Source organism: Rhea pennata, chromosome 6, assembly GCF_028389875.1.
Source record: "Rhea pennata isolate bPtePen1 chromosome 6, bPtePen1.pri, whole genome shotgun sequence".
NCBI lineage: Eukaryota > Metazoa > Chordata > Aves > Rheiformes > Rheidae > Rhea > Rhea pennata.
In genome coordinates, this window is record NC_084668.1 from 36474117 (window position 1) to 36488566 (window position 14450).

The 14450-nt window shown below is 46.5% G+C and overlaps 1 protein-coding gene and 1 long non-coding RNA gene across 5 annotated transcripts in view; one reads left to right on the plus strand and one right to left on the minus strand.

Annotated features, from left to right (window-relative positions):
* LOC134142351 (uncharacterized) overlaps positions 1–6975 on the minus strand; it is a 28863-nt gene extending 21888 nt beyond the window's left edge. For both annotated transcript variants that reach the window (XR_009958845.1, XR_009958844.1), the window contains exon 1: positions 6737–6975. This is a non-coding gene — a long non-coding RNA (uncharacterized LOC134142351). The remainder of the gene's footprint in view (positions 1–6736) is intronic.
* RAPH1 (Ras association (RalGDS/AF-6) and pleckstrin homology domains 1) overlaps positions 1–14094 on the plus strand; it is a 99861-nt gene extending 85767 nt beyond the window's left edge. For 2 of the 3 annotated variants that reach the window (XM_062579322.1, XM_062579324.1), the window contains 2 exons: positions 824–966; positions 5488–7628. In XM_062579322.1, coding sequence (XP_062435306.1) covers positions 824–966; positions 5488–7470 — 2126 coding nt within the window. In that variant the 3' untranslated portion in view covers positions 7471–7628. Of the gene's footprint in view, positions 1–823; positions 967–5487; positions 7629–8355 lie in introns of those variants that run through there. The other variant, XR_009958843.1, reaches the window with a different exon arrangement.
* The last annotated feature ends 356 nt before the right edge of the window (positions 14095–14450 follow it).

The window sequence follows — 14450 nt, forward strand, 5'->3', positions numbered from 1 at the left end:
TTTCCAAGGGCAGTAGAAAATTCTCTTACTGTTTGTCTCCATCCAAGCTGGGTGTTTTTGTGAGCAAGCATCTCTTGTTCTGGAGTGCTGAGCCACAGCCCACCAGTCAGGTGCATTTTGCCAGAGCTACAGTCCAGTGTGTGCCTAGATGCTGCCTTTCCCCAGGGCAGCTTCAAACTACGTGAGAAGCAGGTACTGGGCTGGATAAATCAGTCTGGCAGAGGCAGCCTTCTCAAGGTACCCTGTGGCCCCAAGGCATCCTCCACATTCACTAACTGTAGGTTGCACAGCATTCCTTCTCTTCCTCTGGAGAAAGGAGCAGTCAGTGAGAAGCAGGCTGCTGTCTCGGCCAGCATGGTTTGTCTGTCTTCGGCTGATGTCTAGTGCCCCTTCCCAAGGTCAGGCTGGGGAGGAATACTGTAGAGAGCAAGTTGCATGCATTACATGAACAGCACTTTCCCAAAGTGGCAGGGTGGGAAGCTGTTGGGATTTTCAGAACCTGCAGGACTGCAGTGTAGGTATTTTCACTTTGCAGCATATCTGACACACTGTCATCTTCACAGAGCTTCAGATTTGATCAGTAGCAGGGATCTGTTGCTCTGTCTTGTTTTCTGGGCAGCAGCAGTCAATTGCCTACCTGTGAGCTAAGGCTGATGAAGCAGATGGTGGGAGCAATGTCCTTTAGTGGGATTATGTGTTTAATGAGTGTGGTATTAATCTGTCACCTGGTGATCAATACACTCAGAGTTGCATTATAAGCACACTCCGTTCAACATTCAGAAATATATGCTAACCTTATTTTTACGTTTTTTCTTTTGAACAGAGTCTCAATCAAATCATTCCAATCAGTCTGACAGTGGAGTTTCTGACACCCAGCCAACTGGACATGTCCGTTCCCAAAGTATCGTCAGCTCCATGTTCTCTGAGGCCTGGAAGCGAGGCACTCAGCTGGAAGAATCCAGCAAGGTAACAAGAAGACTTTAGTTTGAGAACCAACACCCAACAAAATGTACAAGACAGTGACACCTCTTCCATCTCTGTCTTTAGTGGGATTTCTTCTTTTTTTACTCTATATTATTGACATATACTGCAGTTTTTTCAGCAATCACTTTTTCAGGGAAATACAGTCCTGCAACCTTCTGCACAGAAGCTCCTTGTTCTTTGAAGGTGTAAGACTGTCTTCCCCACAGAATCCTAGCTAGTGTTGAATAAGACCAAATTAAATCATTTGTTAACAAGTTAAATGAAATTATTTCAGTAAGATTTTTCTTCAGTTAACTAGCCACATCTTTCCATTGCAAAGATGTGAATAACTGAGGCCTGGAGTCAGGTACACCTTTTTAAACTATGATCCAATTTTACTCAAATGCTTTTCATATTCTTTGTAAATGGAAAGAGTAAACTTTGATATATTCAAAGCAGAAGTGCCATAGTTGACAGTAATTGTGGATTGAAACAGATCCAATATACTGTTGCTGATAGAGCGATACAAAAGATTTTAACCTATTCATTCCTCATTTGGTTAGTTTTATGTCCATTCTGAGGTAGTCGATTGATGTAGTTCCTGCGGAATACCTGTACATGCAGTAGGAATGCCACTTAAGCTGGTTTGTTGTCAGGCTTGAAGGAATTTCCAGGTTCCTAAACAGCCATGACATCAGTAACTGCAGCAGTTCCATATAGAAGTACATTTGAGGATACTGTGAGAAGCTATCTTCACTCCTGTCAGTCTTGAATCTTTCCCAGACCCAAGTTCAGGCTAGAGAAGCATTTTTTTATTATTATTATTTTAAAACAGAAACTATGGGTTGCTACACCAGACATTTGTGCATCAGATGAATAACTAAAAATAAGACACAACATTACAGTTTAAATACAGGTGACACAACATAAAAGCTGACTTGACTGCATTCCTTGGCATTTGTAACTCTTCTGCAGTGCCTGTTGACTTGGATATTGTCTGTGATTCTAATTGCCATGTAGTACTTAGCCCAGGAATGCAACTTGCTAAATTGTGATACGGATTTTTCAGCTACGTAAGTGCAATACCTGATGTGTGTTCATCAGCGGATGGTTTGTGTATGTATACTGTGTGCATCATTTCTGCAAGGACTGGGTGCGTGCAAAAGATAAGGCATTCGAATCTGTCTAATGTGTATCTAAAAGAGGTGAAAGTGCATTGCTATTAAAACTGAAATGTTATTGTTCCCTAAAGTTTTGTTTTTAGTCTGAAGATCTTGCTGCTACACCAAAGCTTAGACTCTCTCTGAACTTCCAGGGAGAAGTTGGAAGTTTAGCACTATGGATTTTGTTCTTAACAGCTCCATAGTGCCACTGGCAATTGCTCATTAAAATAAACCCCCAAAATGTCTGTTATCTGATGAAAGCATTTTTAAATAAAATATTCAGACTGTTCCCTGTTGAGGGCCATCCATGTTTCAAGATTTCATCAGTCTGACTTTCTTTCTGTGCACAAATCCAAGAAAAGGTACATTTCTCTTGCTCATACCTTACACAGGTGAATGGATTGCCCTAAAACTTCCAAGGAAGCCAACTGAAATGAACCACATAAAATTTTAATTCAAAACTCCATTAAAAAAACTAAGCAAATTGGCAACAAATTTAACGTGAACAATATTATAGTACATGCTTTTTTATCTGGTACAGGGCTAGCCTAAGGACCTTAAGGCTCAGTAAATCAAACTGATGGTGGAAAACGATAAACGCTATGACAAGCAAGAAAACAATGCTGTTGCTAAAATTGTAATTTATAAGAAAAGGTTGTAGTTGCAGTGATACTGAGATGTGCTATGATCAGCAGGTTAGTCTCCAAACTATCTTCAGATGTAGTTATTTCCACAATGTTCCCACTTTGTGAACAAAGCTGCGCTAAGAAGTTCATAAAGGCAGGTTGCTGCAAGTGGCAGAATTAATGGCGTTTTTCCAGCATGCGTATCTCTTCCCCTTCTGCAGTGATACCTTCTCCCGTGTGTCACCCTTGTCACATCCCCCTCAGCCAGCAGAGCAGAACAGCATGCTTTGGCTCACCAGGGAGATTATGTTGAGGCTGGCCAGCTGGCCAGCATTTTATACTGGTTGGCTAGGGGCTAACTGCTGGACAAATTCAAAATGGGTGAGTTCTGCCTGCTTTTCCAACATTTACCAGGTGCCGCTTTTCACAAAAATTTATGGGAGTTGGTATATTGAGATGTGTTGAGAGTTGATCGAGTTGGTACATTGAGGATTCTGCCTGTCCGTTGTGTTTGACTAAAATGGACTGACCAATCCAAAAGTGATTTGCGCAGAGAGAGATAGCAAACCGTGCAATTGGAAAAGCTTGTTGTCTTAGGAAGAGCAGCTGAAAATGTAGCACAGTTATTATTTTAAAGAATACTTGCTATTCTCTTTATAGCATTTCTGGGATTTGCAGATAGTCCTGCAGATGCATGTTGCAAATATGAATTGATTGTATGCAGTAAGTCAGTTTTCAATTTACACCAAGACACATCATTTAATTAGAGTAACAGTGATCTTTCAGGAGTCTTCTATAAGCGAAGTGTTGCTGAATGTATGCCTGGTTATGGAAATTCAATTTGTTTGCTTTGTGGGGGTCCCCCCTCTGGAGATAGTCAATATTCTTTCCCCTGCCCTGTATGTTTAATACGCTTTCTGTGAAAATGGCCTCTCTTCAGTGGGTGTAAGGCAAATGCCTCTGTGTTTCACATATACCTAGAATTTTAAAAACCTATCATTTAAAAACACGGAATCTGTCCATGTTTTGAAAGAATACCAAATTTCCCAAAGAATACGTTATCTTCTGGTTCACGTTCTTGATGTTTGGGCAGTGAAGTTCTCATTCTGCCTTGCTTTGGCTCTTAGATTTGGAACAAATGTTGTTTCAAATAGGATGCTACAACAGACACCAAAATGAGCGCTCACCATGTGTGCTTTCGGTGACAAGGAATGAGGGACAGTTCCTTGTCCATGATTCTCTCTGGTCTCACTGCTCCGGGATAGCTGCTGTGTTACGCGTTGGTGTCCCTCTGTTTGTTTTATGCCACTTTTATTTTTCCCGTTGCCTTTTGCTGTCCCAGGTGTCAAAAGTGAAGCTCAGCACAGCTAAGGTCAGCATACCCAAGATGCCTTATTCAGGGCAGAATTAAGGTCAGGGGCTACTATTTGAAAATTAATTAACTTGAGTGATTGGGACAGTGGTAATTTACAGACTAACACTTGCAAGAGATCAAGATCTCTCTCCTGTTTTGTTTTGTGAACATGTTGATGTACCTCCAGAGCTCTGTTTTACTCCTCACCATATATACCTGTCTGACAGGTGGAGGCCCACCCCGCGTTTGTTGTTTCTCACTCTTAATATTTTTGGTTTTCTTCTGTGCATGTAAAAACTCAGTGCACCTGTGTCTAGAACAAAGTGATGTGCAAACAAGCCCATGAAGTGCAAATGAGCATAAATGAGCTAACTTGCGGCAAAATACATACCAATAAAGTATAGGTACCCAGGCTGGCTAGTTACCATGTTAGGATTGCATTTCTAATGCATTTTTCTATTCTGTGTGCTCTGAAGTTCACAACTTGGCTTGTAGCAAAGACACTTTGTATTGGGGAGGATCTTGATAAACCTGAGTAATGTAATTATCTTTTTAATTTTTAACAGAAATGTAAGCTTACAATTTTAGAGAAATAATTTAACCTGAACAAAACCCAATGAGTAGACTAAAATGTTGCCTGCTGCTTTCCCATTGCTCCCTCCCTTAGGTAGTTTTCCCTTTCTTTCCTCTTCCTTTTTCTGCGTAAAATAATATTCAGCTGCATGCCTAGCTTTTCTTTCCCAGCCTAACTTTGTTTTGCAGATCTCTAAAATGCTTTCTTCTGGGGAAATTTGCCTAGGAAATCTCTATTCTGCCTCTTTTTCCTCATTTTTTTTCCTTGGCAGTGTTGGATGCCAGAGCATGTGGAGTGGAAAGGTCTCAGAAGTATTCCTGCATGGAGTTTGCTCTTCCTGTGTTTCAGAGCACTTTGGGATTTCCGCGGTTTGTAATGCTGAGCAGTGCGAAGCCTGAGCTACCCTAAAGGCTCGACAGATGCCGTAGGCAGCCTCGTGTGGTTTAACACCGCGCGTCCCAAGCTGAGGAGGGGTCTGCGGAGCCCCTTGCCCTGCCCAGCGTCCCGAGGGCGGCCGAGGCCGGGGGCTTCGCCCCGACATCGGGCGCAGCCGGCAGCAGGCCACGCTGCCTGCCCGCGCGGCTCAGGCTGGTCCGCACGCACGGCTGTCCCTTGCTGCACCGCTCTGCTAATCCTTCTGCACGCTCTAGTCTGCCACTTTCTTTTTAATGACAGGCACATCCAGACCTTGACTTCATAATCTCTTTGTCTCCCTCCCTCCCTCTCTTTTTCTCTCCTCTTTCTCCCTCTCTCCATCTCTTCTCTTTATCCCTCTCTCCGCTCTCACTAAAACCCCCTTCCCGACAGGCCCGATCCGAGCCTGCAGGTCGGCCCTTCGCGTCTCTTGCACCTCCTGTGTCCCCGCAGACAAAAGTGGCGGCCCCCTACGCCGCATCGCAGCCGTCCCCCCCGCTGCCCCCACCACCCCCACCCCCGCCGCCCCCACCCCCACCCCCGCCTCCACCCCCACCCCCACCGCTCCCCAGCCAGGCGGCCCCCTCCGCCGGCTCCCCCGCCACCATGTTCGTCAAGTACAGCACCATCACCAGGCTGCAGAATGCGGCCCAGCACGGCGGCCCCTTCGCCAAGGCGCCTGGCCCCCCGCAGGCCCCCACACCCCCCCTGCCCACCGGCAAGCCCCATGTCCTGGTGCCCCCCAATGGCATCATGCCGCCTCCCCCCCCTCCACCGCCTCCCCCCACGCCGGGCTCAGCCATGGCGCAGCTGAAGCCGGCGCCTTGTGCCCCCTCGGTGCCGCAGTTCACCCCTCCACCCCCCCCCCCCAAAATCCATCAAGTGCAACCAAATCTAAGCCAGGTGGCTGCTGCTGCTGCCTCCCCACTGCCCCCGCCTCCTCCCCCCGTGCCTGCCCCGCCGCCACCCCAGGCACCCCCAAAGCCCCTCATGACAGCTCTCCCCACCCAGCCTTGCGGGAAGGCAACATCGCCAGGGGTCACGCATGTCGCACCCTCTGGGCCCGCTCCCTTGCCCCCAGCTATAAAGAAACAGCCAAGTGTCACCTCTCCCCAGGTGCCCCCCCCAGCCCCAGCCCCTCCCAGCCTCACTCCCCCCCCTACTTTCCCAAAGCAGCAGAGCTTTTCCATGAAGCCCCCTCCATCCCCTCAGTCCCCAGTGCCATCGGTGGTGAAGCAGATAGCCAGCCAGTTCCCACCTCCTCCCACCCCACCTGCCATCGAGCCCCAGCCTCTAAAGCCCCTTCCGCTGAGTGTGGCTCCGCAGTCACCTCCAGCAGTGAAGGCAAAGCCCAAGTGGCAACCTGTTGCTGTTCCCTCACCTGATTTCCCCCCTCCTCCACCAGAAAGCAGTTTAGTGTTTCCTCCTCCACCTCCTTCCCCAGCTACCTCTGCAGGTTCTCCCCCTCCTGACAAATCAGGGTCTCCAGTCAAAAAGACCAGCAAGACATCAAGCCCAGGAGGGAAGAAACCACCTCCAACACCTCAGCGAAACTCCAGCATCAAGTCCACCAGCTCCACTGAGTACCACGACTCCAAGAGACCTTCAGTGGACCGCCTTGTTAGCAAATTTGCACACCCACCAGAGCCGTCGGGGTCTCCTTCCAAGGAGTCGTCACCTCCTGCAGCCCCTCCAAAGCCGGGAAAGCTCAACCTTTCTGGGGTGAGCCTGCCGATCGTCCTTCCGCAAGGAGGGATCCCGACCAAGGCTCCTGCCCTGGGTATGGCCGGGAAGGAACCAGTGGTTGAATTCCCTTCGCCACCATCGGATTCAGACTTTCCACCACCACCACCTGAAATAGATCTTCCTCCCCCACCGGTTGAGATCCCATCCGTGTTTTCAGGCAGCACCTCCCAAAAAGTCGCTGTCGTCAATCCTCAGCCTCAGGCGTGGTCAAAACCATCTGTGAAGAAAGCCCTGCCGCCCACGCGTCCCAAGCGGAATGACAGCACTCGGCTGACGCAGGCGGATGCAGCAGAGCCGCCGGGGTCGGCCGGCCCCCAAGTGCCCACTTCGCCCAAGTCCAGCCTTAGCGTTCAGCCGGGATTCCTGGCAGACCTCAACCGGACGCTGCAGCGGAAATCCATCACCCGGCACGGCTCCCTCTCGTCTGCGCGCGTGTCCCGAGCCGAGCCCACGGCCACCATGGATGACATGGCCTTGCCCCCGCCCCCACCCGAGCTGCTGGCCGACCAGCAGAAGACGACAAGCAGCTTTGGGGGCAGCCACATATCCGGCTATGCAACGTTACGGAGGGGGCCGCCCCCTGCGCCCCCCAAAAGGGATCAAAACACCAAGCTGTCGCGGGACTGGTAGTCGGTCCCCAGGGCCGGTGCTTCAGTGACCTGTGAGCAGCCAGCCCGCGACGGTGTGTGCCTGGAGAGAGCGCGGGGACCTGGACGGTAGCTCCATCACGAGAGGTGATCTCATGCTGTAGCTAAGGCTAAATGTAGAGACGTTCCCCTTTCCTGGCTAGGCCAAAAAGTTTGGGGCTCGGGGAGGGGGGGTGTTATTTTATTGGGGGTGGAGGTAGAGAAGCATCGATTTATCCTTTCAGTTTCTTTTACTCTTCATATGGATTGGACCAAAAATCCTTTTTTCTTACTTTTTCTGCATTTGGGGGGAAGATAATTTTTTTGTAGTGTCTGTCCACGTGAGACATGTTTGTGCATGTATTATAAATGTAGGTATATAATATATTGTGATATATTTCGTCGCAATTATAGAAGAGAACCAGAATGTTTTTGTAGAGCCGTATTTATTGTTTCAGTCACTACATTATCAGGAATTGGACTCTGTAACCAGTGAAATCTTAACGTTAAGATGAAGATGTAGGGGGCACTTTAAAGAAAAGAAGAAGAAAAACCACAAACCTCTTTTGGCCATTTGTGACGGGTAAATGGTGCAGAGCTGAGGCGTTCTGCTGGTAACTTACATTGCTCACTGATTGATTGAAAAATACAGGTGCAACATACCAAAACATTCTGGTCGCAATACTACTGAAAATGACTGAGGAAGAAAATAGATTATATATAATGGGCTGGAGTGAAATATATTTATACTATAAAGAGCCTCCCCATCTCTCCCAGGTAGTTTAAAAATACACGCTATGGCAGAATTAATTCTAAGTTCTTTGTCCACGCGGTAAATAGGATAAATATATGTTATTCCAATCCATTATGCATTCTAACTTTATACTAGGCTTGATCATTTGTTTTTACGACTCGAGTATTTGTGTTAACCCCTTCAAAAAGCTGCCAGAACTCCTGCAGTCGATGCCGACTCACAAGGCCGACCCACCGAAACATCACTTGTTACGTGTGCTTCTTTTCCCCAGTGAACAGGTAGGTGTCTGTAGAGAGTGTTGTTTCTCACACAGACATATATAACGTACAATCTCATCTTGTTTGTGCCTGATAGGATGTATTATCTTTACAAAAGAAAATGTTGGGAAAACATTTACGGAAAGCGTTGTTTGTAATTCATTAGAAATCGGCAGGAGATTTCCCTTCCGCAAAGAGAGAAGGGAATAATTTCAGTCTGAGCATAGCTGGAATTCTGTTTTCTTTGACCTGCCAGAGACCGTGACCAATGCATAAACCTATTAATTATGAAGTTGCACTTCTAGCAATCAGGGCAGATGACTGGGGGGAAAAAATTGAGGCAATAACATTTGCTAATAATTTAATTTAACAGGCTCTTATTAGCAGGAAATAGACTATCATATTTGGTTTATTTATTTGCCACTGATTTACAATCAATCACCAGATCAAAATGCTAGAGACCCTTTCTTGTACTTCAGTAGCTTGTACAGTCTCACCCACGTATTGGGCGTCGTGTAATGGTAGTGTAGTTAGCATAAGTGGTCTTGCGTATCGTGCATGTTCAGTGCAGGGTAGTGGTACACAATCTTTGTAAAGTAACTAAAATCCTTGGGCTGTACCTACCCCATCCTCAGTTGTTACAACATCCCTGATGGTCGCTAAAGGATGGTCACTGTCCAGGTTCGGATGGCAAATGGTTTTACTCTTTGTTTCCCTTTTCTTCAAAAACAAATTTTAAATGCTTTCCTTTCCCCAAAGAAAGAAAGGAAGGAATAGCTTGACTTGACAATATCTTCTTATGTGTAAAATAGATGGAAACTAATCTCTCATTAGAGCAAAATAGTTGTAATTCAAGCTGATAGATTTAAGAAATATTATGACAGTGTCCCCCGTTCCTTTTTTTATAGTGTTTTTAAAAATCCAAATAATAAAGTAAATATCTTTGTGAATAATTTATGAATAGAAAAAAAGTTTTGCCAATTAGAGAGAAAAAATGACACATCTATAATTATATAGTTTTAAATAAGTGCATCATGAAAAGAGAAAAAAAGAATGGTGCTGTCTCTGCTGACCTGTTTCATATGATTTTTTTTTAATCTATTTCAGCACCTCTGCAAATGGTTCTAATATATCAGACTAGTTTTTTTGAGCAATAAGAATATACCATTGTGTGCATTTTTAAAGCACTGCTGTGGAAAGGCACTTTTTTGTATCTTTCAAATTGTTCACAAAGTTTTCTTTCTACTATTTTTGTGCTTATAAAGTGTCCTTAAAAGCATTTGCATTGTTGATTTTAAGTATGCTCAGTGTAGCTGGCCAATAACTTCACAGGAAGGTTGTTAAGCTACACTGCAGTTCATGGGTGCTGTAATTTTCTACGTTGGTCCTCCTGCTGCTTTGTACCGTACGGAGCCCCTGGGGCTTACGCCCGCCAGTGGAGCGCGAGGAGCGCAGCAACGGCCGTAACTCCCGGCCCGTAGCGGCGAGAGGTAAGTGGACAGTCTGCGACTCCTTGGCGAGGTGTGCCTGGGCTGACGAGCACGCGCTCCGACGGGCGCGCTGGGCAGCTGCGCTTGCCCCGTCCTGGTTTACTTCCCCCCAGAAGAGCTCCACTGGCACGTGTTGGTCCCAGCCCTCTTCTGTTCATTCTGTGCGGGTACCTCTGGGATCTGCTCTTGGCAGAGGAATGTTTTGAGTGCAATTTCTTCAGAGGCATTTGAGCTTTGTTCTTGTTCTCCTGTGCCCAGATTTGTTTACCCCCATATCTCCCACTGGGCAATGAATCCATGCTTACTACCACGGCACAGCTTGCTGGGAGACAGAGGCGTAACTCTGGGCTTGCAGCAGAGGGAATGACTGTGAGCAAAGGTGGCAGCCCGTATTCCTCTGTTAACGCTCCCTAAGTCAGTAGCAATGCAAAAACGTAATGCGTGGCTGCAGCTTGCTGTCTCAGCTGAGCACTGACATTTGGCTACAGAGTGGTTCAGACAACCTGGTGGCCTTTCCAGCTTATGAGACCCCTCATTGTAACTTGCTTTTCCAGTGTATTTACTGTTTTTATGATGGTAAATATTTATGCCTTACTTGCAAGTTAGTTGTTTTTTCCCCTTGAACGCTGGTCTCGTAATTGGATGACTGCGTGTGTTAAAATCTTAACACAAGGGAGCCAGATCTCAGACAGACTGTGAGAAGTTTGCTGCTAAAAACACGTTGTCTGAAATCCTTTAGGCACTTATTGAAGGAGCAGGTGAGAGTGAGCTTTCATACTCCGGACACAGAGAGCAGCTGCTTTGAGCCTGAGGTAGGGGTAGCGTACAGGAGCCTTTGAGGCAGGGAAGCTCTGCTGCTGCGGGAGCGGCTGAGAGCGGCCGGCTGCGCTCCACGCTCCTGTCCGGGGCAGCAGCAGCAGCAGGGCCCTGCTCAGCCTGCACGGAGGGGGTTTCCCGGTACAGGCAGTGCAGGGTAAGGGCAGGGGGCTAGTGCACGCTAATACTTCTGCGGTAATTTGGCTCCTGCAGAATTGTGCTGGAAAGGAAATGAGGCTTCTCGTAGCAACACTCATTTTAGAACATTTTTAACAACCCACAACTTCTGAGCAAGTGGTTCTAAACAAATCACAGGTACTGGGGTTGGGGCGGGGGAGAGAGCCTGTTTTGTTTTTCAGACCTGACATTTGAGGGAGGAGGTGTAGGCACAGGTGTGTTCCCCCCCCTCCCCCCAAAAAAAAAAAAAAAAAAAAAAAAAATCTCAGCTATTTTCTGTGGAAGAGGAGAGCTCCTGCTCCCACCTGTGCAGCTCCTCTCCCCAGCTCGGCGTGCAGGTTCCTGCAGGGCAACAGCGAGTGAGTGAGGAGGCATCAAGGAAACAAAGTGAAGGTACCTGAGTCGCTTTGGTTTCAGGACTGATGGGAGAGGGAGCAGTTTCTTTAAACAAACAAACAAGTGCATTTGGAGATTTACTGTTCTGGACTTGCACATTAAGAGTTTCTTATTTCTTCTTTCTGTGCCCTTAGGCAACCAGATAGATAGCACAAATCAGCTCAGAGATAAAGTATGCCAGTTTTGCTCTGGGTTAAAATTACTTTTTCCACAGTCAAAGGAACGAAAAGTGCTGTTTCAGCAGCAGAAGAGGAAAAAGAAAACTTCTCTGCTTGTTACAGAAACTGCACAGAACTAGATTGTTTTACTTCAGTGGTGCTATTGCAGGTAAAATTGTTTCTTATTCAAAATACAATTGTAAGCGGGTCTGTGTGACTACTTCAAATGCCAAGTCAGGTTACAATCAATCAGTCACAGTGCCTTGATTAATAGGGGCATTGTATGGAGTGTTGGCTTTAATGATGGCTGGGGAACATTTATTGTGCGAGAAAATCAGATTTACCTATTGAAAATGTTTTTAACTTAAACAGAGTCAAACTCTTCTCGGCTCAGAGCTGTACTGGTATTATTTTCATTTTTCTCTCACTCACAGAATTTCCAAGATTCGACTCGCTTCGTGTTCATTAGCGTTTAGTTTTAAGTAGTGGCAGAGGTCTGTAAAGGCATTTGCTGTTTGTTTGGTGTGTATGTGTGCGTGTGACTCCCACCTGGTGAGCATACGTGCTTTCCTGGAGTTTCATCTCTGACCAAACACAAAAGCGGCATAAACTGCTGACATAAGGTAGTGAAGATAAAGCCAGAATACATGTTTTTCCCTCTGCGAAGCTAAGAGTATAGGTTACGTACTTCTTCCAACAGTGCTCCTACTCTGTCCAGGGGAGAGGGAGGCCATGCTTCCCCACAGCCCAGGACAGCCTCAGCTGTGGGTCCTGTTTAGCTTTGCACTGCCTTGCTCGCTTTAGAGAGGAGACTCAGACGAGAGAGGATTTAACACTAGGGGGGACAGTTGGTCTTAGATGGTTCTGTAATGTGTGTGTGAGGGGCAAACTGTTAAGTTTTTATTTGGAAACTGTAAGTTAGTTTGTCATAAATAGAATCATTTTCATTTCTAATTTTTTCCTTCAATGAAAAAAGAATCCCATGAAGAATAACAAACCCAGCATTGTATCACAGGGGTAAGCACTAATATTGTGACCTAATGAGTCACAGGCTTTATCTACAGTTTTGAAAAGTTTAAGACACTAAGTTGCAAATAAGGTGACAACACACGCTTATCCTTCATGGTGTAAGTTAAAGTACTTGCACTCCACTAATACAGAGAAAAATAGTGGTTTGTGTTGATTGCTATTTGGTGCTCGGAGGCACTAGGCAGGGCAAGGGTTCAGTGAACTGTGTTCATCAGAGTTGGGCATCTGTGAGGGAAGATGGGAAGCTGGACAGGAGGAACGGGAACCGGTGCTATGCGCAGTCCCCCGCGGTGCGGGGGAGGCAGGGGAGAGGGAGAAGGAACTTCAGTAACTGCGTTTGAGAAACCGTCGCACTGAAGGCAACGTCCTGTAGGAGATTTAGGGATTGAATCAGCTGTTCCCAACTGGGGAAAGTAACTTTCTCCCATCTTTCTAGCTGTGGGAATTTCACTGCTGGCTGTCAAAGATGCGGGCAGAGCTAAATTCCAGGTACACAGATGTGCTTACGGGGGGGGGGCTGAAGTGCGTGCTGCTGATCTGCAGCAGCTGTTTGGTCTGGACCTTGCGCATCTCTGCCCTTGACTAACCACCCCGGTACCTCTGGGGCACATACTGGGACGGGGTGGGCAAAGGATAGTCTAGCAAAAAAAAAATATCTAGAAATGGCCCACCTTTGGCATTTCTTACCTGTGCAAGAGGCTCCCTTCTGCGGATTTGGTGCAGCACTGTAAAGCTTGTACTTTAAGAAGGAAAACTAAATGCTTTGTCACAGGCTGTAATTGCGAATCTTAGGTCTCCTCCTAGCAGTCTGCTATGGATCAGAAATTAAACTGGAGCAAGCAGTTTGTTTTATGGCTTACACTAATTGTTAGCAGCCACTGGTGATGTCCTGTATAATACTGGGGATGCAAATGTAAGAAAAAAATGTCATTGCAATGATGATTTGTTTGTGCAGCAAACTTGTGCTGAGTGCTGTAAATACATTCATGTTTACTGCTTTAAAAAGAAAATTGCACATTTTATCTTTCAATGGGATTGCCTCCCCTCTTCTTCCCTTTCCAAAAAGAAAATCAAAGCTCTTTTAGACTGACAGCTTCAGGTTGGGGGGAGCTTTGCCATATTATAAATATATATAAATATATGTATAAATATACTTTTTTAAGCATGGGAGAGGACAAAAGAATACTACATTATAAAGTACCCAATATAGATCATTATACAATGGAATATGCACAATTCAATAAAGATGTAGTTGAATTTAATAATTTGTTTTAATCCTCTGTCTTGCCATTTTCCTTTTTCATGAATTCAGAACATACAGTGTGTTCTCGAGCCATCACTGGTCTCCTCTTTAGGGATTAAAGATCTGACGGCCTGAAGTACAGGTTGCCATTTATCTGCTTACTCTCAATAAAATTGCTTTTTATTGTTCCTTTATACAGTTTTTTTCCAGTGGGTCAGACAGAGCTGGCCCTACCAGTAACATGGGGTACACCGATTGCAGGTCTAAAGAGGACCCAGAGGACCTCTTCCCCAGGCACGCAGAGCCCTGCATGTTTTGTACAGCTCTGCCCATGTGACCGCAGCAGATGCATGGTAAGTGCTTGTGCAGCCCCTCTCTGGGGCGCGCTGTAAGGAACGGGGCACTGTTCCCCCCTCCCTGGGGGTGCCCCCGGACTGGTAGTGCGTCTGAAACTATCAGCCAGAACTCAGCTTTTACAGGCAGTTTGAAAGTTAGGATTGCAGGGACTCAGAGTGGAAGCGCTGCTTAGGTATGGCAGAGCTTGCCCCGACCCTCTGTCAGTCTCTGCCTCCAGCCAAGGGGCCGGACGCTACCCTAGGGAAGCCCCGCGGCTGTAGCACAGCTGCTCGCACCGGGAGGTGAGGGGGGATGTAGAGCGTGCAGT